The 24,866-nt window shown below is 37.5% G+C and overlaps 1 protein-coding gene across 3 annotated transcripts in view; it reads right to left on the minus strand.

Moving 5' to 3' along the window:
• Nucleotides 1-473: 473 nt before the first annotated feature.
• Nucleotides 474-24,866, minus strand: part of SLC25A16 (solute carrier family 25 member 16) — a 44,949-nt gene continuing 20,556 nt past the window's right edge. For 2 of the 3 annotated variants that reach the window (XM_036736063.1, XM_036736062.1), the window contains exons 2-9: nucleotides 24,560-24,652; nucleotides 20,996-21,129; nucleotides 18,317-18,380; nucleotides 9,268-9,389; nucleotides 8,441-8,507; nucleotides 6,639-6,801; nucleotides 3,620-3,688; nucleotides 474-2,242 (exon numbers count right to left, since the gene is read on the minus strand). In XM_036736063.1, coding sequence (XP_036591958.1) covers nucleotides 2,086-2,242; nucleotides 3,620-3,688; nucleotides 6,639-6,801; nucleotides 8,441-8,507; nucleotides 9,268-9,389; nucleotides 18,317-18,380; nucleotides 20,996-21,058 — 705 coding nt within the window. In that variant the 5' untranslated portion in view covers nucleotides 21,059-21,129; nucleotides 24,560-24,652 and the 3' untranslated portion in view covers nucleotides 474-2,085. Of the gene's footprint in view, nucleotides 2,266-2,994; nucleotides 3,000-3,619; nucleotides 3,689-6,638; nucleotides 6,802-8,440; nucleotides 8,508-9,267; nucleotides 9,390-18,316; nucleotides 18,381-20,995; nucleotides 21,130-24,559; nucleotides 24,653-24,866 lie in introns of all 3 variants that reach the window. The other variant, XM_036736064.1, reaches the window with a different exon arrangement.

The raw sequence follows: 24,866 nt of genomic DNA on the forward strand, positions 1-24,866 counted from the left end.
AGGGTTAAGGAACTTGCCCAGGGTCACACATATATACAGCTAGTAAATATCTGAAACCACATTTGAACTCAGGTTTTCCTAACTCTAGGCCTGGTGCTCTATCCACTGCACCACCTAGCTGCCCAGTTTTCTAATAAGACTTTGGCCTGATGTTAAAGAGTTAAGAACTTAACAAAGGCTCAACTCTTTAAAATGAAGGTACGGAATCTATTTATACCACCCTTCAGAATACAACATAGTCATTATTCTTTTACCCAATAATCATTTCCTGATAGAACCCTTCCTTATTTAAAAAAAAAAGTCAGCAAAACTGTCTGAAAGAGTTTTTAATACTCTTTTGACCCCCAGTGGAGGTAACACCTCTCTGATGAAAGGGAGGATGACTGCTTTTTGATTCCAACTTCCTTCTATAAAGGCCTTTACTGTAATAAATGAAACCTATGATTTATAAATGAAGGAAATAAATTTCAAAATATGACTAAAATGTATTTATTATTAAATTATTGAACATATTCCAGAAATGGCACAGAATGCAAGTTTTCCTTCAATAAAACATTTGTAGTTTACCTTCAGGGGATAATAGAAGATATTTGCTTTAGCGATTTAAATTACCTCAAGGTTGCTTGACAATATTTAGTTATAGCATAATCCTGAAAGGGAAACATACACAGCTCTAGGAACACATGCAGTTCCATCAACTGGTTGGTTTATAAATCAAACAAATATTTACCTGATGAGATGTCAAAACAAAATTAACACAATTCATCCAATTTCTTCCAAAAACTCATTAATTTACAAAGGCCATACCAGAAATGCTCATTCTCTTAACCCAAAACAAAAATGGAAGCACACAATGATTTCAACTGATTTTCTAAGACTCACCTCATGGCAATGATTCCACATATCATGTCCTCTGAAATTATATTTACAACAATAAATAAAAATGACACTATATAAGTGGCTACAAAGAACAAATCCTGGCATTTTTAACCTGCTTATTTTTAAACAACAGGAGATCGCTGGAAATTATATTCAATATCTCCGTAATTTACACAACAGAAGAAGTCTCTCTCATGGAAGAACATTTTGATACAGTAAATATATTAATGCACATATTATTCTACTTATATACAAGCACAGTAAATACCATTTGATCCATACATTGACAATAATGGGAATGCTTTCGGTCTACCTGTATACATCTTGTGTAACAGAAGTCATAAACCAACCCACTTCTACAAAGAAAATCTCTCAGGGCTGGGGTTTTTTTAACTCACATTCCTTCTACCTGCTTTTTAGGATTAGGTTGTCTTTTATAAAAAATTATGTAAAATATCCCATAGTATCAGAGAACTTTTTATTATAACAACACCTGCAAGTAAGCTTACTTAGCTTCTGAATCATTGTCACTGCTAATGTCACTAACAGTTTTATCCCATGGTACATTGTATTATTTTGACAAGAAACCAGTCACCACTACCCACAAAATATCACCCTTTCAATGCTAGCTTGTACAATATATTTACCCAACTGGGCAAGATAAAATTGCAATATACGTTCTTGCTACAATAATCACAAATTATTAAATCTAATTAAAAAAACAGAATGAACCCAGTTCATTTTAAAATCCAGCATAGTTTTTCGTTAAGTCTGGCAGAAGGCTGGCATTTGTTTTTTCTTGCCATGATTACTAAAAAAAGCTCGGAAGCACATGATAAAGCTAAGAGTAAATCTCAGAAAACCTGTAATGGACACCAATGAACCTTTCACTGGTTTCTCAGACCTATTAGTTATTTTAATGAAACTGACTAAATAAAACATCCAGAGTCTTGGCCTAAGGACATGTTTCATATCGGGAAACCACAAGTTATGGCATCAAAAAAATGACAGGAAGCACTTCTGGTTTCTGGCTTTAAAAAAAAAAGTGCAGGGCTTACAGGGCCAGAGTGATTTTCCACTTCACTTAATCAACGCACAACCCCCCCTCCCCTCCACTGCCAATAGTAACATAAAACATTATATATGTTTGTATGACAGATATATATGTGTCTGGCCCTGGACAATTTCTCAAGGAAAAATATGACTTCAGTTGAGGTGCAAAAACTGTTTCATGAGCTCGTAGGTTGTGAACGCCACGGCCTGGGAGGGAACACAGCGAATGTAGTTAAGAGACAGGCCCCGATAGAGTCCTCTGCGGATGCCGTGGTGTCCATAGACATACTTCAGTGTCTTCAACATTGTACTGAAATATAACAGAGGACATGTCTTTATAAGGAAGAATAAAAATGGGAGGCAAAGCCCTGATGGCCTTTTTCAAGCAGCTAACATGGTGATTTAAATGACAAATGCTGTTTTAACAAAGACTAGACCACCCCGGAGCTGTCACATACTGGTGGACAGGCACACTGAGGTGAGGGGTGAGTATTTTACTGATACATTCATTTGGCAAATGTTTATTAAGAAAATCTGTGCAAGTCATGTTGCTGAGGCTCTGGACCTACCAAAATATATCTGACACCTATCTTGTTCTTTATTTTAATGAGTTTTGGGGAAAAAATTGGATGAATTGTATTAATTAATTAATGACATCTCATCAGATAAATATTTGTTTGATTTATAAACCTACCAGTTGATGGAACTGCATGTGTTCCTAGAGGTGTATATGTTTCCCTTTCTGGATTATGCTATAACTAAATATTGTCAAGCAACCTCGAGGTAATTTAAATCGCTAAAACAAATATCTTTTATTATCCCCTGAAAGGAAGCTACAAATGTTCTTATAAGAGGGTAAATACTTTTGTCAGTACTGTTTGAAGAGCCTGATGGCAGCTTTTCTAAAATACAGATTAACAACTACAGTTTTCCCCTTTCCTTTTCAAATCAGAATGATCAGCAGAATGCCGTGAAAACATGAAGGAAATAAAATTGATTGAAAAATGTTTTGCGATTCCCAGAGTCTGCAATAAAAACTGTTCCCTCCTCAGACTGTCCAACTGCCTCTCTTCCTAACCCACAGGACTTGGAGTTTCCTCTTTCCTGTAAGCATCCTTGGTCTTGACAGAACAAGGGCTTTATAAGAGAAGTCCTGAAAATGTTTTGCATGATTGCACGTGTATAACCTATATCAAATTGCTTACCATCTCAGGGAGGAGGGAAGGAGGAGAAGGAGGGAGAGAATTTGGAACTTAAAATTTTTTTAAATGAACGTTGAAAATTGTCTTTACATGGAATACAGAAAAAAATATTTTTTAAAAAATAAAAATAAAAACCAAAAAAGTCCTAAGCCCCTGAAAAGCCCTGACCCAACACTATTAACTGCCCCCTAATAACAGTACAATACATTTGAAACCTGCTTGCTGTTAGCAAAGTATATGATGAAATGATTGAGACCCATGAGATCTGATGGTGATCTGGAGCCTGGTTAAGCTCTGGACTCTTTATCACTGCTCCACCATGTAGCGTTAGAGAAGTCAATCTCTGAACTGATTTATAAATGAAAGGGTGGGACAAAATTTCTAAAATACATTCCAAAAATAAAATTCTGTGGTTCTATTCCTGTTTGTTTTAAATGTTAAGCGTTTCTATTCCTAATGACAACAAAAAGGTATGTAGAACTTACAGGCACTTTTCAGAATCTGGGAGAACAGTCCCTAATTGCATTCGACGACGGGTTACATCAAGTGGATAACTAAAGGAAGAAAAAAGACAAACTAAAGGACATTTATTTTTTTTTTTTACATTCAATTCAATAAGCAATTATAGAGTCACTCTACTGTGTGCAAGGCCTGAGAAAAGAGAAGGGTAAGACACAGTTTCAAGCTTCCAGGAGCTTATAACCGAGCTACCCACATGTGAAAAACTGCACAATACAAGGCAATTCAGTCTACAATTTCATGGACAAAAACTGTGGGAGGCCAGGAATGGGAACGACTAGCTCAATTTGGAGAATGTAGGAAGTTTGGGGACTTAAATGATAAGCATGACTGGGGAGAGGGTGAGGCATTTTAGATGAACAGAGGTCAAGATGTATTCAAAAGACAGAAGAGAGAGCAGACTGGTTGACATAGGACCTTCACACTAGAGTAGTATGAAAAAAAGTGGGACAGGAAGTTTGGGGTGTGTGGCGTGAGGGCAGTGAGGAAAGGTGGCCACGAAGTGATCAGAGGAGCATCCTGGATTGAAAGGGAAGGGACCTCTGAAGTCCCTGAGTCCAGACTCCCCCAGATAAAGTCTGAATGAAAAGAAAGGACTCGATTGAAGGTCTGAAGGGATTCCAAGGTGTTTGTACATAATAGACAGGTGATAAAATAACCAAAGAATACTGGATCATGAGGCTTTCTATCACTTCTAGGCTCAGATATAAACTCCTCTGTCTGGGCCTTTCATGACTATTCAGTTTTCTTAGTCACTATTGTCCTCCATACACCCCACAGGTCGGTCATCCTGACTCTCTGCTGTTCCTTAAACAAACGCTTCATTTCCCACCCCCATGCCTTTCCACTGGCTAACCCCACGTCTGGCTCCTTTCCTCTCCTCTGCCTCTTGGAATCCTTCCAGCACCACCTTCAGCCAGAGACCTTTCCTGATCCCCCTTACCCTCTAAGCCCTGCTGCCCACCCCATTCCCATAAGCATCTTGAATTCACTGTGCATCTATCTATTCTGTCTGTGTGCAATTGCTGGCATCCCCATGGGCTCTCCCATTAGAATGTAAGCTCATGAAGGGCAGGGGCTGTTTGATGTTTGTTCTTATATCCTTAGCTCAGGATAGGGCCAAACACATCAGCTTAATAAATGCTTATTGATGGATTGACTAAGGGGGAGCTCCATTCAGAGAATGTTTGTAGAACTGAAGGATAAGTAGATTTGAGGTGATGGTAGAACAATTATTTCTTCAGGAGGGTTAAAAATGTGTGACTGTGGCTTCTTCTTGTTGTTGTGTTTGTCCTTTGTTCTGGAAGAGGACCCTGACATCAGGGAAGTGATGACATGACTTGCAGTTGACTTCAATTTCAGTGAGGGAGGGCTGTGCAAGGTCACCAATCTCACTTTCTCCTCCAGAGCCATCTGGGTCCAGTGGCCTGATATTCACCAGGTTGACTGGAGATGACCTAGGATGCAATGGGAGATCCTGGCCCTTTTAGGCTAAGGCCTTTTCAGATTCTCACTTAGAGTGAGGTAATGCCCATTCAGTGAACAGGCCTCTTTAAGAAGTAAATCAAGGGACAGCCCCTTTAATCAAAAAAAAAAAAATCAAACCGGTAAGGAAAGACCCTCAGGGTTCCTGGCCAAAAAAGAAATAGCTACTATTTACTATTTACATTTGCTCAGTGCTAGAAGGGCAGGGACCTATTGTTGTCCTACCAATGAGCTCCAGAGTGGATTGGGTTTAAGGCTTGGTCTTTGTGAGAAAGAAATCTAGCCAGTAAAGTTAAAGAGGCAGCTTTTGAAATGGACAAAACACCCTCAGGTAAGGGGAGAGGAGGACTGTGGCTTAGGTAAGGACTAGAGACACATAGCACTGAGGCATCTGAACAAAAAAGATAATGGAATAAGATTGGATGAGCTTTCCTACTTGACCAAATGTCAAAAGAAAAATACAGATATCCAAGGACTGAATCTTAAGGAAATGTCAAGAAAATAAAACAAGAAAAGAAAGAGTAATCAATAAAAGAAAGGGACTGGAGGAAAGAACAGTCACAGAGGGAAGTCAACAGGATCAAGCATTACCTAGTGGTAAAGAAGAATGAGTACTATGGGGAAAAAAAAAAGAGGCCTTCTCAGCTTAGCAAGAAAGGCCTTCATTCAACAGTGTCGTTTTGGGTGAGGGAGTAGGAATGGCAGGCATGTTGCAGAAAGCAGAGATGGTAAAGAAAGAAAGGTGGGGGGTGGAATTCACAGAATTTGGAAGTCTGTCAGTGAAAGGGAGAAAAACAATAAAATTTTAGCTACAAACAATAACTGGGTCAAAAAAGGGCTAGAGCCTGGGGAGACAACAAAAGTTGTCATTATAGTAGACTCCATGGAAAAAGTATAGTTAAAGATACTAAAGGGAGGGTGGGAAGAGAGGTTATGAGTATCTGAATTCAAGATCCCTAACAGTACTGACTGTAGAACCAGAACCAGGCAGAAGGGTTAGTTAGCCATCCAAAGATACTAGGAGGAAAGAAAGTAAGACTTACATTAAAAGCAAAAGGCAAGGATAAGCAAGAAAGCTCATGCTAAATGACTTCAATTATCTCAAATTTCACAGATCCTTGTGGAAAAAAAAATATAAAACAAGGACTAGAAAAGAGAAAATCCTTGGGTCTTTTTTTAAGGACAAATTTTAAAGTTTATTGAATGAAATAAAAGCAGACAGGCCAGACTACTTTCTCCACAGAAATTCAAGATAAACATTACTTGAAACCAGTAAAACACCTTCAAATATAGGTGCTACCCTGGAGGTTTTCACAATTAAGATGCTAATGCTTAATCTTCATAATAAGTTATCTTAGTTATAAGTGACTTATTAAGACATAAAAACTTAATTAATGTTGAAAATGAGAGTTATGTAAGAGTTTTGTGTCCTATACATACATACTATGTATAATGCAATTCCAAGTTATCTTCCTAAATTTAGCTGGTTATGAAACTTACGATATTGTCTGTGCTATTGCTCCAGCAACACCACCACAAAGCAAGTTTATATGCGTTTTCAAAACTAAGACATTAGGGTTGTCTGATGAAGGTCTTCCAAGCAAGGTAGGAGCATGGGAGAGACCAACACTCTTTAAGGTACCAAAAGTAAAAAATGAAACCCCTAAAAAACAAAATGTAAATTTACTATAATATTTTGAAAAAAAAAGAGTACAAAAACAATACACTATATTATTTCAAGTTAATTCAAGTACATACTGCATTTTTTCTTTCTTGATTATCACATTTTGCCCAATACACAATTTCTACCACTACTAATACTAAAAAATATAAACAAGTTTATCCACAAGTTAAAGGAAACCAGGAGTCATATAGATCCACACATAAGTAACCAAAGAGACTTATTATATAGTATAGTCTCAATCATTTACAATTCATACAAAATTAATCTTTATAAAGTAAGTTAAGGAGAAAATAATAATTTCTAACTTGCAAAACAAAATCTAGTTTGGCTTTTGACTTTTATATTCTAGCAGCTATATTAGAATAGTGGTATTGACAAGACATTATTTCCATTAAAAAGCATGTTTCCTTCCATAAAATCATAGATTTAGAATCAGGGAGGGCCTTGGAGATCATCAGGGCCGAGGGTTCTTAACGTTTTTGTCCCCTTTGGCGGTCTGGCAAAGCCTATGGACCCCATATTCAGAATAATGTTTTTAAAGGCATTAAACAAAATACATACAATTACAAAGGAAACCAATTATATTGAAACAGTTTTTTTTAAGCTCAGTGGCTCAAGGTTAAAAAACCTCAATTTGATTTAATCATCTCATTTTAAATAAGAAAATTGAGGCCCTGAGAGTGTCCCCCAGGGTGTTACCTCTGGTTCAAGCAGTCTTTCCATTAGACCCCACTGTCTACAGATTAATACTCAATTCAAAAATATTCAGACATTATAAGGAATTGCCTTTAACTTGATGCCCCATTTTGAGTCTTCAAAGTCAGGGTTGCCAGCATGAGAAAAGAGGGAAGGGGAGAACCAGATGTGTATGTGTACCTTCCACATAAACTGCAACAGGCATCTGAGATGTCTACCTTGGACCACTTGAGATTAAATAACTCTATGACAAATACAATGTTACTAATCCTTGCTAAATGTGGTCTTAGTTCTTAACAAAAGATAAAAGACTGAATTACCATAAAATATTAGAATTTCAGAATTGCTATTAATTTGTCCAATATTCAAAATACCTTTATACCTTCTAAATTTATGAAATACACTTTCTACCACAAAGTCCTTGTGATTTGAGAAAACAAAAGATATTCTTTATCAATTAAACTAATAAAACAATCTAGAGTAATAGAGCTAATAGCTAATACTCGGGTCATCTCTTATTTGTTTATAAAAACACTTGTATTATTATTGGCCAGTTAGAGCCTCATACTAGTGTGACCAAAATTCTAGAGTCTCTTCCCCTAAGACCCAGTCGGCCTTTATATAAAGACAGTTATAGACAATACTCTTCCCTCTGCCACCGCGTCATAAACATAGTTGTTAAAAAGGAAGATGGGGTTAAGAGTAAAAGGCAATCCAACCAGAAAGACAGCTCCAGAATGAATACTCAATTTTTGGTAGGCCAAAAGGCCCATCCTAGCACATGAAGGACAGTACAGTTTAATATGTTCAGAGTGAATCTAAGTTTTCACAATTTCTTAAAACAAAGATTTCCCTCTAACTTATACTGTCAAACTCAAGTTGTATCTGAAAAGTTTTAAGAAATCCAAACTGTAATCCATACCTGCGTAGGGAGCCATACCTACAATAGTAGGCATCAGTCCTCTGTAAAACCCACGAAAGCCGCCTTCCTTTCAAAGGAAAAAGTAAATGGGTTGTGCTTGTTAAGATACAATTAAAAGAAAGCAACAACAAAAAAGTATTCTGATAAAGCAAAAATTCACTACCTATGTCAAACTTGGCCTCCTTGCAATGCCCTGCTTTGCCCTCTGGGGCCCAGAAGAAGTCTAATTGCTTTTCCACAGGAGGGTCTTTCAAACACTTGCAAACAGCCATCCGGATCCCACTAAGTCTTCTCAAGGCTACACGCCCCTCATTCCTTCAAAGGATCTTCACATGTCACAAGCTCTTTTACCCAACCAGTTGCCCTTTTCTGAACACTGATGCACCAGATGTGTGCCCAGACCTGAGCATGATGCTCTGGTTGGTCTGGTCTGAGTATGAGAAAGCACAGTAGTCCTTTCCACTCCCTACTTCTCAAATAGGACATCTGTCAACTCAGTTGTCTACTCAAAAGATTTTAACAGCTGTTTTTGGTCCAGAATTGTGATTTCACAGATGTAGAAGAACTCTGTGATGGGAAAACTTTCTCTACTGATGCAGACTGGCAATGAATCTGTAATTTACAGTCTCAGTACTGCCGGGCATGGTGGGAAGTTAAGCAACTTGACAGTGGACATGGATGGTCTGTGTCTGAGGCTGAGGCAGGATTTGAACCGAAGTCTACCTCTACCTAACTCCAAGGCCAACCTAAAACTTACCTCGTGATGCTTTTTTTACAAAATGTCAAAGGCAGATGTTACAGAAAGGAAGGAGAGAAAAATGAAATACCTTTGCATAAATTGTTTTGAATGCATGAACAATTCCTGTGTACGTGTGCTCTCCTTTCACCTGGAATGCCAGGCGAACTCTAACCATGTCAAGCGGGTAAGTACAGATGACTGCTGTCATACCTGCAGAGAAAAAAGAAACCTCTCACAAACTGTTCTATTAATAAGACACAAGCAGTCATAGTTCAATGAAACCAAACATGATGTTGCTAGCAAGAACGCATTCTAAGTATGTTAACTTAGCAAGGTCAATCACAAGTCATATGCAGGCAGCCCAAAAATCAGTCTGCAAGAAATCTTTCCTCATGCTTCTCCAGCTGTAAGGCTGCAGCTGATGAGAGATAGCATGATGAGCCTGAATACAGTCTTATTAAGATGCCGATGCTAATACTTGTCCCTATCTAACTCAAGAGATTACAATGAGAATAAAAGCATAGTACAACAGATCTAAAAACACTGATGAAAATTAAGCTATTGCCTATCCTAATACCACATACTAGCAATGCAGTAACATTATCATTCCTTTATTTTTGTGGAGTATGCAGCCAACTCATCAGGGGTTTCAGAGCTAGAAAAAGCTTAGAAACCCTAAGGCCACATATATAAAGTAGTAGGGCAAGGATTTGAACTCAAGTCTGATTGCACATTTCTACTCCATCACGGTGAAGACAGCATATCCTTTTCCTTTACAAATATGCCTGTATTTGCAACAGACTCATAGTCAAGATCACCTCAATTTATGGTTGGAACCCAACTCCAATGGGGACATTGCAAATGTCCAAATGTATATGATCACTTGAATTGTTACTAAAAGTCCAAAGCCTGCAGGTTCCCAGAGGATTTCAGCTAAGGCACAGGAACCTACCCCCAGCTGCTGAGACCCTGGATTTTATTTTGGATGGTCCTTTTTTCCACGCTTACTTTGACAGATACTTGTTATTGCTAGGTTTTATTGGCTTTGGCAAGTAACATCATGCCTAGGCTTTGTGGCAGAATTTGTTGGCATTTTATTATGACCAAGAACATCACATCAATCATAACTCACATTAGCAAACGCCCGATTCTCTTGGTTTAGTTTCAAGTTATGATAAATGTCATTTAGTTTTTTGTAAATGGATTCCAATCCCAACAAAACTGATTTCAGAGGCATACTGCTCGGATTCATAGTCTTTCAAGAACTGCAAATCCTCAAATACGTGCCCTCACCTATAGTTACAAAATGGCACTGCAATGAATTGGGGAAGTATTATTGTTACTCCTCTTTCGGTTTATTTTACTCTTCCCCTTTCTAAGTTTGAACTCTCTTCAGTGAGCGGCCTGAAAATCTAAACCTGTGAATCCTACAATTCACTCAGGGAAACAGAAGTAGATGTCAAACCAATGAAAAAGAATGCTAAGCAGATTTGTTTTCTCACCTGTGAGTCTTCTAAATGGAGAAAAGTACATGTAAAACAGTTTACAAATGGAAACATTTATTCCCCCCAGAATACCCTATACAAACGAGTAACAATATGAACTTGGTTGGGACACCATTGAACATCCCCTCCTGGCTTCCATAACACTCCTCTAGCTGGCTCTTCCTTCGTACCTTGGCCAGACCACTCTCTCACCCACAAAGTGGGGGAGGTGGCTCTGTCTTAGGCCCTCTACTCTTTCTACATTCTTTCCCCTGAAGATTTCATATAAACTCTCATGGGTTCAATAATAGTATTTATGCAGATGATCTTATTTGGCCTACTGCTTCCTTTAAAAAAAATTACTCAGCATCTCCCTGGAAATCTACTCTCTTTGACCCTGATTTTTTTTTTTTTAAATTTGTGTCACTTAAATAATAATACCACCACCACCACCCTGCCATGGTTCCAGCGCCACCATGGGGGCAGTATTGCCCACTTTGGGAACCTATGCTCCAAACCAACCTCTACAAGGCTGAGAACTGAGAGTCCTCAAGTACAGAACTGATTACATCATTCCCCTACTCAAAATCTCCTCTTTGGGCATTTATAACACTTTACAACCTATCTCCAGCCCACTTCTCAAGGCATACTCCATCATATTTGCCCTCCTAACTTAGTATCCCAACTCCCCCATTTTTCCTGATCTCTCTCTGCCAGAGATAAGCCCTCTATGGCTCTTTAAATTCATCCATCCATCCTTTGCCTGTCCTACCCGCTGGCAGAATGGAGGCTCCTTAAGGGCAGGGAGTTCTTAGGTTTTGTCTTGCTAGATCTTAGGGTTTAACATAGTGACTTACACGTGGTGAGTGTTTATTGAGTGTTTAATTTCATTTTGTTGATTTGAAATTTAGTGAGCATTTAAGGAGGACAATAAAGCCTACTTTGATAGAAGGGCCAATTTAAACAAGTAAAGTCAGAATGAGTAAATAATCTATAAGTAAAAGTTTCATTAATTTCAAGTACATTCAACAACTTTGAGAAAGTATGATAGGGCATGCCACAAACCATTGGTGATTAACCCATTAACTGTTTAAACATAAATGGTATTTCTAATGTTCTTAAGAACCTTATTCTTGTAATTCCTTGTTTAGTTAGCAAACATTTTATATACAATAAAAAAGATAGAGCAATCTATACCTGCCTGAATTACCAAATGCCAAGCAATCTGGGTCCAAATGAATGAGCTTTTACTACATAGTCCTTCCTCAATAGTGGACATTTTATAACACATTAACGTGACTTTTTTATGCTGTCAACCAAGAAAGATGCTTTTCTGGGATTTTTGTAGTAAATCTTATGTTAAATGTAAATCTAAATTAATATGAGAGCCTTGCTTGAGGCAAAGGTAATCTAAACGAATGAGAACCTAAAGTTTAAGTCATTGCAAAACACCTGTCTTCAGAAACTTCTAAAGTTACACAGCTACACCATTTCTCTTTCTTTTCTGCTTAGAGCTGAGTTCTCTGTAGTGATAGTTAAATTCATACCATTTCAATATTCCAAGTTCTAAAGACTGGCAATGGGAGAAATGAAAGAGAATTTTTTCCTTTGTTATTAATGTTTTAAATAATCTTGACTTGGCCTCAGTGTTGGGAAAAAGGTTAATAAGGTGATATTGGTCATGAGCTCTTCTTCCAGACTTCTCTATAATACTTTTGCTTCAACTCACCCATCTATCTATATTTTTTTCTCCTTTTTCCCCACTCTTATTTTAAAGAAAAATTTATGGTAAATGTTTGTAAATTTTTTCAACATTCTAATTTCTAAGATGTCTTTGTGGGTGTATATGTGTGTATAGCATGTAATTTTAAGCCCTCATAACTATCTTCTCCCTCATCCATTTTTCCTATTTGACTTTGCCCCTAACTTTTCCCTGTTTTTCCCTCCTTCACTCCAGTATTCCACCCCTCTATCTTCTCCTAACCCTACTTTTATTAGTCCTCATTCACTCTCTTTCCCTTTAAATCACTGCCCTCCTTCTCCATTACCTGTGTTGACCTTTCTTTCCTCTCCCCCTTCAATCCTTTTCAACTATCCTGCTTCCTTCTTCTCTCCTACACCAATGCAAAGTACAGCTCCATCACCAAAGGCTCAATCTTAAGGGATGGTTTCTAACAGGAGGGTTGGAACAAAGCTGGGAATACCATCAGGTTCTGCTTTTTACCACTGTGTAAACTGGAGAAATTCCTACAAATCTACTAAATGATCCTTAACTATGACCCTTAAATCCAGTAGACTCATAGCAAAATCTCCTGAACTCAGACAAGTAGATTTTTTTTGCAATGCTTCAAGTACTTCAAGTTGACTGACATATTTTGATTTGAGCTAGGATTCTTCTCTGAAGGTAGTACTCAAAACCTCTTTAGTGGCCTATGAAAGAAACCTCTATATAGCTTGAGTTTAGATTAAAATAACTATATAGTCTATTTCTGAGCTATTTCTTGCCAGTGAGAAGGTTTGACCTGAACAGAGGAAGTGTGTACCTTCTGCCCAAATGATAAAGAAGTCCAATGAAAACCGGATTCTAAAAGAACCAGCAGTTGCCTATTGAACCTGCCCCAAAGGCCAGCTCTGTGGCCTTTGATCCTTTAGTATCTGGTTTCACGCTAGGTGGAAAAGCAAGAAAAGGTGTCCATGAATAAACAAAAGGAATCTAAAGCTACTTACCAGAAATACTGGTGGTGAGAGCCTTCCTCTTCCCCCATCTTATAACTACAATCCAATACAAAGAGCAGTATGTCTTCACCTACCAGGAAGCAACAAGACCTTCAATCAAGCTGAGATGAGTTTGTCTTTCTGTGTGTGAAACGTACCGCTCCTCAGTCAAGAAGCTTAGAATTTAGTGAAGAAACCATCTGTCTAAGAAGAGTTTGAGAGATGAATGGGAAAAGAAGAGATCCTTCTCCCCAGTCCTCCTTCTGTCCTTACAAATTTACAGGGCACTTGTTACCCAGCATTCAATTCTACCAAGCTGGACAAAGCTTTAAATACAGGCTGGGCCAGATATCTAAGCACTAGTCTTGCAGAGCACAGGAATGGTCATCACCAGCAAGGTGAATACTGGGTGATAAAATGACTATGACAAATACCCAAAGTAAACATAAGACAAATGAAAACAATGAGATTTCTTCAAAAAATCAGAAAATCCAATTATTTGCTAAGCTTAAAATGGATATACTTCACTGTCTGTGTAATTTCTATGTTTAAAAAGAATTTCAAAACTTTCCAGGTTTCAAAGAATGTTTCTAATGATCTTTCCAATGCTAACATTAATTCTCTGGTGTTAAAATTTATCATGGAATATGAATATTCTGAAACTGACATAGGACTTTCTGATAAAGGAATTACCTGCAAGGAAAAGGCAAGACAGTTACCCCAAATATAGCCTTGAAATTGGGGGGCAGGTCTAGATCAGCGGCATTCATTGGTGAATCAGACAGCAGTGGTATATTGTGCTGTCACCATGATAGCAGGGCTCTGATGTGCCCATTCCAAGCTGTGATCTCCCATAAGGAAGCCTACTAGGTCAACTTTGCTATATATTCCATCTCAAGTAAGACTACTGGGTGAAACTACTGTACAGCAAATCTATATAAATCACAACCCAGAAAAATGGGTTATTTTTGTGCTGCACCAGAGCCATAGTAGATACAGAACATGTCAGTTTAAATAAGACACAGAGAAGGCCTATTGAGATACTGTATCCAGACGCACTAAGCAGGCACTCCAGGACCAGAAATCGGAGATCCCAAAGAGTCATAGGTGGCAGGTAAAAACGCCATTTGGGCTGTACTGTGGATAGCCAGGACATGACCGTGAATGATATTAACGTATCTTTAAAATTTGACCATCAGATCAGGTTGCATGCCATCTTGGGCAGGGAGAGGGGAAGGAGGGGGGAGAAAATTTAAACTTATGGAAGTGAATGCTGAAAACTAAAAATAAATAAATAATTTAAAGATTTGGCCATTAGTTCTTATAATTAAAAATAGAAGAAATATTGGTTGTTGTCCTTAGTTCTTAAAGAGGTCCAAAACGACATCACTATGCTAGAGTCAAGTTTCAGTGTGCCTGACTGGCTGATCAGACCAATATGAGCTCGCAATGTTCTACCACAGGTCAGACACAAATAGTCCATGTGAACAAACTCCAATGGGCTGGCCATGTTTTCGAATGCAAAACGTACACTTGCCAAAAAGACTATTTTCATGGAAAACTCACACAGGGGAAGCATTCATATGGTGGTCAGAAGAAGCAATACAAGGACACTCTCAAGGTCTCTCTTAAAAACTTTGGAAGTGATTGTGTGACATGGGAGACACTGGCATAGGACCACTTAGCGTGGCATTCACACATCAGGGAAGGTGCTGTGCCTATGAACAAAGCAGAACTGAAATAGCTCCAAAAAACCCACAAGATGCGCAAATTTAAAGAAGCACCTGGAGACAAGCTGGCATTCTTGGGGGGGGGGGGACATGGAGGTGGGGGTAAGAGATGCATATAAGAATTTGCTTCTGAATTGTGAAGATTAAAGCAAAGGTGCTTTTAAAAATATGAACAGCATTGGGGCAGAGCACGTGCCTTCCTAACACTACAGCCAAGCCTCACTGACCTTCATGAATATAAACATTTGGCATAAAACAGAGTTTTTATCTCTTTGTAGAGATTAAGGATATAAAGAAAAATGATTCAGACCTGTCTAAAAACATGCAGTCGGTCAATGGCATGGTTAGTTTATTAATAAACCTTCACATTTGTTTAGTGCTTTTGACTTTTCAAAGGACTTTCAGATGTTGTCATTAATCTATAAAAAAGATTTTGTTATGCCCGTTTTATATGCAGGGAAGCTGAGTCCTGGGTTCTCGGGGTCTCACAGTGAGTCAGTGGGGGACCGGAGCTAGTACCCTACTCACATGACTCCAGCCCCCCACTACTACCAACATCATACCCACTGGCCTAGTCATCAAGTTGCCCCCAAAATTGTAATAACCAAGAGACAAATAGGCAAGTGTGTTCATCCATCTGCTTACTCATCTCTGATACCTTATTTTCTGCCTCTATCACACTGGTCATGTTTTGTTTTGTTTTGTTTTTAATGGTGAATGGGAAATGGTAGAAGGAAAGAGAAGGAATGCTTTTCAGGGAGAGGAGGAACACACAAAGAATGAGAGGAACGCTCACTCTTTGAAAACAGAAACCTTGACTCTCCGTTTCTGTGCCTTCTTGGAAGACTCAAGACATATTGGATTGTAGTTGTAGGATGAGGGAAGGAAAAGGATGATGAAATTCCTTAGAGTTTTAAAAGAGACACATGAAACTTACACAGCGTCATGAAGCACATCTTTTTTTAAAACTTCTACAAATACATAAACTTTAAATGACTGTGCGGCCTACAAAAATTTAGCTAAAATCATCTCTAAAAGGCCACAGCAGGTTCAAGAAAAGCAAGATTAAAAGATACAATTCCACTTTAATCAGGTCATCCTTTAACTCATGTAAACAAAATGTATGTTGTATCTAATTACAAGTAATGAGGGAAGTCTCTGCTTCTCCTATGCTAGTACTAAACATGAAGCAATCCTACCGACCTAGGGCTACCAGAGCCCTAAGTGTGACTTGTGGGGGATCCAAAGGTTTCTTTAAAAGACTATGGTTTTAAACTTCAGAAGTGGAATTAGTATGCTGCCCTGCCTCTTCTGTACCTGAAATTATTTTCATCATAAAATCCTTTAATACAAATGTGAACACACTAACCACAAAGTAAACTTAAGCTGTGCTTTTGTGCAGTGGGCATGTCCTTGAAAGAGCAGACATTGCCCAATAACTAAAGGGCAGGACACCAAAAGACTTATATTAAGCCACAAAAGCCCAAAGTCTTTTTGGATTTAACTCCTATCAAATGTCATCCTGCAGCTTTCCTGCAAATCTTTGGTTTGTTTGTTTTTTCCCCCAGAAGCTACTTGGTACAGTGAGTTAAAAGTAAAAGCGTGTAATAAAGTACAATATTGTAGTCCTTCTCTTCCCTTCCTGTGGAATCCAACCCTCCTTTTAAGCCCATGGTAAATCTTACTTCCTCTGAGGTATTCTTTGAGTCTCCAGTAAATAAACTCTCCCTCAAACCTCACACATCACTGTTTGTCTCTCTTACATTTTATATGGTATTTTCTATTCAAATTATGGGATGGTCTACATCTCACCATTCCCAAGTCCTCCTAGGAGGGACTATATTTCATCTACACTTAATGCCTGTAGGTGCATAATAAAAAGAAAATTGAAAACGTTTTTAAGTTGTATTAAAACACAATGCCAAGGTATAGCAATAAGAGGAAGACGTCTCCTTCAAGTCTATTCTTTCTACATTTTAACTGAGCAAAGACTGTCCCATCTGCTGCTCTAGTTACTTCTGCTACTTTATTGCCCCAGGGCCACTCAGCTAGTACAGCCTGCAAACTGTCAGGAATGAAGCACCATGCATTTGAATAAATTACTGAATTTTAATTACTTGCAAGAAAGAATTAGTTGATGAATTACAGGATGCTTAAAATTTAAATCAAATTTGTGAGCAATATGCAGGTTAAAAAAAAAACAAAGCAGCTATTTAATGACCAGATACATGGACACTAGGTATGATGCTAGTATTATTATTAATAGCCCCTATTTTCCTATGGCTTTACAACTTACAAAGCACTTTGTTTCAAAAAAAAACCAACCTGGGAAATAGGGCAACTATTGTTATTCCATTTTTACAGATTAAGAAACTGAGGCTCAGGGAGGTTAGGTGATTTATTCAACATCATACTGCAATTTTATAGCCAAAGTGGGATTTAAACTCAAGTCTTCTGAATCCAATGCCAACATTCTTTCTATCCTACCACTCTACCTCTTTGGAACCTCTTCAGAATTTTAGTGCCAATTTTCAACATTTCTGAAAAATAACACCACCATGAGTTTCAAACCACAGTGGTGTTAGACAAGGCAAGGTCATCATGAAGCTAGGGAATAAGGCGAGAGGTGAGGTCGAGTCCAGGAAGTCTCTGAGGAGGCCTGAGAACAAAACCAAAAAGGTCCCATAAGAGCTCTGGAGAGCCCCTGATAATGGCATCGAAGAAGCAGAGAACCACAATGGGGTTTCTGGAGATTTTAAAGCCAGAATGGGCCTCCTTACCCAACTTAGCCTTGCCTTGCCACATAAGGGCCTTAGAGTTACTGCTCATCATCCAGCATAGAGCCTGTCTCGGACCACACAAGAAGCCCAGAGAGAGACTGAAACACCACAAACTCAGCCCCAAGCATATCCCCTCATCCGTGTCTTAGTCAGTTGACTACTAGAAGGTCTCATAAAGGAACTAGGCTTTTTTCCTATAAAGTTGTTGCTCAGTGTTTTTCAGCCACATCCAACTCTTTGTGACCCCATTTAGGGTTTTCTTGGCAAAGATGCTGGAGTGGTTTGCCATTTCCTTCTCTCCCTATAAAGCAGCCAGTCTTAAAGATAAGGACATGGATATGGTAAATAATACAAGAAAAATACTGGAAGCATTTTTGTGGAAGATATGACAGCATATTACTACAGAACTAAAACATACCCATTCCTACCTGCCATGGAGCCAGCCATTAGCCGGTGTATATGTCCAGAAATCCCAAGTTTTGTGGTAATGAACTATAAGATAAATAGTAAATTCAATAAAATAGGTTAAAAAAGGATCAGTTTCATCCTGAAGATCTCATAAAATCACAGATCAATAAGTATGACAGAAACAAAAATACTGCAGGCCTCTGTAGGATACAACAAGGTACAACATTCCAAGTTATGAAACCAAGGTAGCAGGGAATAAGGGTTTATATGGTGTCTACTATGTGACAGGCCCTTTGTAAATATAAAACAAAAAGCAATGAAAGGCCATGGATTGTTTGCTTTGAAGCTTCTGTACCTTAGAAAGCCATCAGGGAGCTGCCTAGTAGCAAGTGTGGTAAGTAAGCTGAGCTGCCTTTTTTGTGTCTTCTCAGAACAAGGCAGTGTACTATGGTTGACAAAGTTGGCCTTGAAGCCAAGAGGACCTGAGTTCAATTCAGCTTGATGGATACTACCTGATTGAACAGACAACTGAGTGGACCTCTAAGGAATTGAGGAAATTCTATAACTAAGGCAAAGAAGTGGAAGAGGGCCAGCGCGCATGTTCACCCCAGACACCATAGACTACCTGATTTTCACAGAGCCAGATCACTCCCACACCCAAATTTAATGGATAAGTAAATAGCAAAAAAGTAAAAAGTCTATCTCATTCTGGTTATGTCAGTTATGTGTGACTAATGTCCTTTTATTCAACCATGGGTCACCAAAAACTCCAGTTTCACTACTACAAGTTTCTAGCACTTAGCATATGTCTTGCACATAGTAAGGACTTAACAAGTGTTTGATTAACTTACTGATTGTCGTTCATAGGTGTTTGCTTGTTGACTCCCCCACTAGACTGTGAGCTCCTTGAGGGCAGGGACTATCTTTTGCCTGTCTTTGTATCCACAGAGCTTAGGACAGTGCCTGGCACATGGTAGGCACTTAATCTCCTTCTGAATCTTTTTTTTTAAATAGTATTTTACTTTTTCCAATTACACATAAAGATAGTTTTCAACATTCTTTTTACAGTAAGATTTTGAGTTGCAAATTTTTCTCCCTCCCTCCCACCCCCTGTCCAAACCAGCAAACAATGTGATATATGTTATACATATACAATCATGTTAAACACATTCCTATATTAATCATGTTGTGAAAGAAGAATCAGAACAAAAGGGAAAAACAGGAAAGAAAAATAAAAAACAAGCAAAGTGAAAATAGTCTGCTTCGAACCAGGAGAACACCGTACACAACCACAGACACATGGCTTCTGTGATGACTGACTTTGATAGACTTGGCTCTTGTCATCAATGCAAGGTTCTAAGACAGCTCCAAAAGACTCACGATGGAAAAGGCTGTCCACAACCAGACAAAGAATTACAGCATCTGAATGCTGACCGAAGCAAACTATTTGCTCTTTTTTTTTCTTTTTTCTTTTCTTTTTGGTTTTGTTACATCTTTCCCACGGTTCGTTTCATTGGTTATAATTCTTCTTTACAACTTGATTATTGGGAAAATAAGTTTAACGTGAAGGAATAAGTAGAACCTATAGCAGATTACATGCCCATCTTGGGGGGGGGGGAGGAGAGGGAGGGAGAGAAAATTTGGAACTCAAAAACTTGTGGAACTGAGTGTTGTCAACTAAAAAAATTAATTAATTTTTACAAGAAAACAGAGATACATAAAGCAAAAAAAAAAATAGTCTGCTTCGATCTGTATTGAGACTCCATAGTTCTTTCTGTGGACGTGACAGCATTTTCTATCATGAGTCTTTTGAATTGTCTTGGATCACTGCACTGCTGAGAAGAGCTAAGTCAATCATAGTTGATCATCACACAATGTCGCTGTTACTGTGCACAATGTTCTCCAGGTTCTGCTCACTTCATTCCGTATCAGTTCACGTTAGTCTATGTTTTTTTTCTGAAATCTACGTGCCCATCATTTCTTATGGAACAATAGTATTCCATTACATTCATATACCACAACTTGATGGGCATCTCCTCATTTTCCGATTCTTTACCACCACAAAAAGAGCTGTTATATTTTTGTACTTTTCACTTTCTATGATCTCTTTGGGATACAGACCTAACAGTTGTATTGCTGGATCAAAGTTTTACAGCCCTTTGGGCATAGGTCCAAATTACTCTCCAGAATGGTTGGATCAGTTCATAAGTGAGTACGTCTTTATCATATGACTTCACTATTTCATTTAAAGTAACTATACAAGCATTAACTACAGCCACATTGAGCTATAATTCAATTCTTCAGACACTCATTAGGTGCCTCTTTGTCTACAATGCTAGGTGCTAAGAACGAAAAGATTAAAGTACGTGCTATCTCAGGCTTATACTCTATGACATGTTCGATTCCATATAATAAGAACTAAAGTCCAACAGGAATGATTTTTTTCCCTAGCTGAGACTGAGTGATGCTTCCATCATTGTTTCCTAAGCAAGAATAATGAAGAGCTGACTAGTTTTGATTCTAAATTATCAAGTTCCAAAAGAAGTTAACTTAAAACCAAATCACAGACTTGTGTGTTCCTACGACATCATTATGGGCACTTAACCAGATTACTTTAAAGGCTTATTTATAGCAAAAGTATTCTCAGAACAGGTCATATTCAAATACTAAGTAGGGTAATAAGACAACAGTTAAGTTACCTTTTTATAATGATCAAAGGACATAAACTGAATTGCACCATATGGAAAAATTCTAATCATCATTGCTCCATTTCCTTTATACAAGCCAAGATAGCCTTCCTTTTTGGGGACAGCACACAATGCAGAAAACACTCCTGTTTTTCAGAAAAGAGATTTTCAAATTCAAAATGGGGAAACCATCAACATTTAGCACAACACCATAAAGATTAAAATGTTTCATATTCATTTTATTTACAGAAATAATTATATAAAAGGTATGTAACATTAAATATTATAAAATGAAAGCAATCATCCTATCTACTCAAGAGAAAGCCACAAATTAAAGCAAATACTTGTATTTAAGCATTCAGTAACAGAAATGTGTACAGTAGGTACAAAAACGATGAGTCAAATTTAAACGCTAGCCCAAACATTAAAGATTTAAAATGTTTTATTAAAGCATTCTGATTTTATATCACATTCATTTCATAACAATCCTCCCCATCTAAACTCTTGAAAATTTCACACCAGCCTTCGTTAAAACATTTGACATTAACATGAACACAGCATAACAGGAGAACTAGGTTGCCTCTGAGAAACTGCAGTTTTTTCATAACCCCTACTTTGTCATAGAAACAAAGACCCATCTATTAACCCCAATACTCTTTTGGTGATAGATGGCTGCAATTCATAGAACACCACAGTATCCAAAGAAATGAAGGCAAAGATCACTAAAAGAGTATGGGACAGACACAAGCAAGCTGTACAGTTTTCTATTACTATAGAGTACATTACATAGGAGGAATTGTCTGAGAGAAGCTGCTTAAAGGATGCCAGAGACCAGATGGCAACATTACTGTGCCAAAAGCAATGAAAAATATTAATTCAGAAAAACATGCTAGGACTGGTTTGAAGTCATACAGATGCAAAACAATATATAGGAGAACAACATACACATTAATAATACAGTTAAACACAACACTAAAGCCATAAGAATTCAGATGAAACACAGCTAATCTTGGTTGCAGAGATGAACCATGCTTATGTTAGTAGAGAAGTAAACTATAGGATGGACCCAGCATATGCTGTAGCTAAAAATGGTTTGTTTTATTTTACTACTTTGCATTATTATAAGGATTTCATTGAAGTGTTAGTATTAGGAAATAGCACATTTTGGTCTAAAAAAAAAACTTTTAAAAAAATCCTAGAGTTCTGGTCTCCTATTGCTCATGTATGTTACTATGCAGTTTATTAGCATTAGGAAAGACACTTCCCATGAAATTTTGTTAATAAATCTTTTCTTTGCTTTACCATTCAGACAGATGTCCTCAAGCACAGATTGTTAATTAGGCAAAATTTTCTGACATTCATCACATTATCAAGCTACTTTTAACGATTCAATGAATCTTTTAACTCCATACCAATAGTTAAAATTATAGTTCCCTTTCTTTAGATGCAGGGGAAGGAGGTTGGGGGGGAGGGGCAGGATGGAAGGAAATACCAACTTCACCATTTCACAGATGAGGAACCAAAAGTTCAGAAATCCTGAGACTGGAGCCTCAGGTCATGCCATGCTAAGATCTGAATCCAGACCAGCTCTCTCCATTTCTACAGAGGTTACAATAAAATTTCATGTAAACTGAATCACATCTAAATTCCTTTGGAGGGCCTTGCTATTTATCATAATCCTGTTAGGAATTCATATTGCAGTAATCATCCCTATATGTGGGGTAGACAGGCCTTTCTTACCACTTTGGTAAGGTAGCCCAGAATGAATAGTTTTTAGCAGAAGAACTTGAGAACTCTGCTCATTTTATTTATTAGGGAGTAAAGTGAGGTCCAGAGGCCTCAAGAATCTTGAGAATCCAGCTCACAAAGCTAGAAAGGCGGATATGGGACTTGAACTTGGGTTTCCTAAGTCAGTGCTCTTTCTATTATATCATGACCTAAATCCTAAAACCTTCCAAATAATATGGGAAAAATATTTTAGTTTGAAGTTTCTCATATTTATTCTTACCTAGGGTAAATTTTTTTGGGGGGGGTGGGTTGGGATAGAGACAAAGATATTTTAATTTCATTCCATTTGGGTAATTGGAAAAACCCTACTTCAAATGAAGAGCTAACAATCCTCTTAAAATGAGAGGTATGTAAACCAATTCTGCAATTTAACAGATATGTCAGAGCCAATAATTTATCTTATCAGTATCAACTCTCCTCCTGTGGCCAGATGTGACTTTGGTCTTAGGACACCATTATATAATGAATGGCATTTGTGTTCATGTGTCTCTGTTTTTATTTTTTTTAAAGACAGGCTACATATTAGATTTCAACTATTTATTCTTTAGAATCTTCATTACAAATTTTAATTCAGCTGGCTCCCAAGGATCACGAATTGTAAGTAAATGTACAATCTAAAGACTGAAGATCAACAAACAAAACAACACACATCAATCACTGTGTGCTAGTTAAAGAAAAGTCAGACAGAGGTAGTTACAGGTAAAATAATTTCTAAACATACCAGTATAATATAACCAATCACATTATTTCTTCTCCACATTCTACCTCTTTTCAAAATACTAATACAAAATAAAACTTAATCCCCAAATACATTGAATTTATGGGCATAAGACAAAAACTAAATTCAAAACTGCTCTATATAGCACAATAACTTAAGCCACATTGCACACATATTCAGAAAATCTGAATGCTACCGTGCAAATTCCTAAATTAAAAGCTTTTTACTTTGGTCTGTGTTCCTTCTAGCTAGATAGTATAATGGTTAGAGCTCTGAACTTAGAAAGTTTGATTATACCTCATATATTTACTAGCTGTTTGACAACAATTTCATACATTTTAAAGCAATTATTTCATGTTATTTCATAATATTACATGTAGTCCAGGAATGACTTCAGTTATTTATTTTATTAGCCAAAGCTATAGAAATCAGCTATTTCTAACACTATGGAGATAAATTACTTTATGGGAAGTAAACTATCTAAAATTCAATAGATTAATTGGATAGTCATTATTTGAGTGTTAATTTATCAGAACAAGTTTATAGAGGTTTTTAACAACAAATCTCATTTTTGCTCAAAATAATTTAAACTACTTCAGGTAATATTTTTCCTTTAAAGAAATAGCCTTCAAAAAAATTTTTTAAATACAGCAAAACCTCAAATACTGTAAACTTCAACCATGTATAAATCCTTCCTTTAAACTTTTTTTCTTTCTCTCATATTTTCTCTTTCTCAAAATCTCACTCTCTCATATTCTCTTTTTCTCCTCCTTCCTGGCAAAAAAACCCCAAAGCCCTAAAAACAAAAACAGTAACAAACTGGTACCAGTTAGCACAGTTGGCTCAATTTGCCTTCACCTTTTGCACAGTGTAATGACGAGGGCCAGAAAGCTCTTGAGTCATGCAAGAAACACACTCCCACTATTTTACTTCTGAGATACCAAACTTTTGATACAGAGCAACTTTTCATCTTGGAGCCATTAACTACTGCTTCTCATTTTGCAATCAATCGATGAGTATTTATTAAATACTTATTACCCTGGCCTAGTAAAAGCAATCACTCAACTCACCTAAATGTTTGTAATGGTGATTATGTGCCTGTAATAATATCTTTACTCGATCCAAAGGTGCAATGGTGGTTTTGGCACAACATCCTGCAATACCTGCAGGTTAAAAACAAGACAAAGGAAAGCTGAATATTTATTAGAGACCTTTGCACAAGTGGTACAGTGGATTCTGTAATATTTTATTAGAAAATCTCACATATTACTTTAAACATAACATAAAAATATGCTCATGTAACAGTTCATTCATCTCCATGTGGGGCTTGATGCCTTACAAATCAGTGGGTCCTCCTACCAACCCTGGGAGGCAGAC

This window comes from Trichosurus vulpecula, chromosome 8 (assembly GCF_011100635.1).
Source record: "Trichosurus vulpecula isolate mTriVul1 chromosome 8, mTriVul1.pri, whole genome shotgun sequence".
In the NCBI taxonomy this organism is placed as follows: domain Eukaryota; kingdom Metazoa; phylum Chordata; class Mammalia; order Diprotodontia; family Phalangeridae; genus Trichosurus; species Trichosurus vulpecula.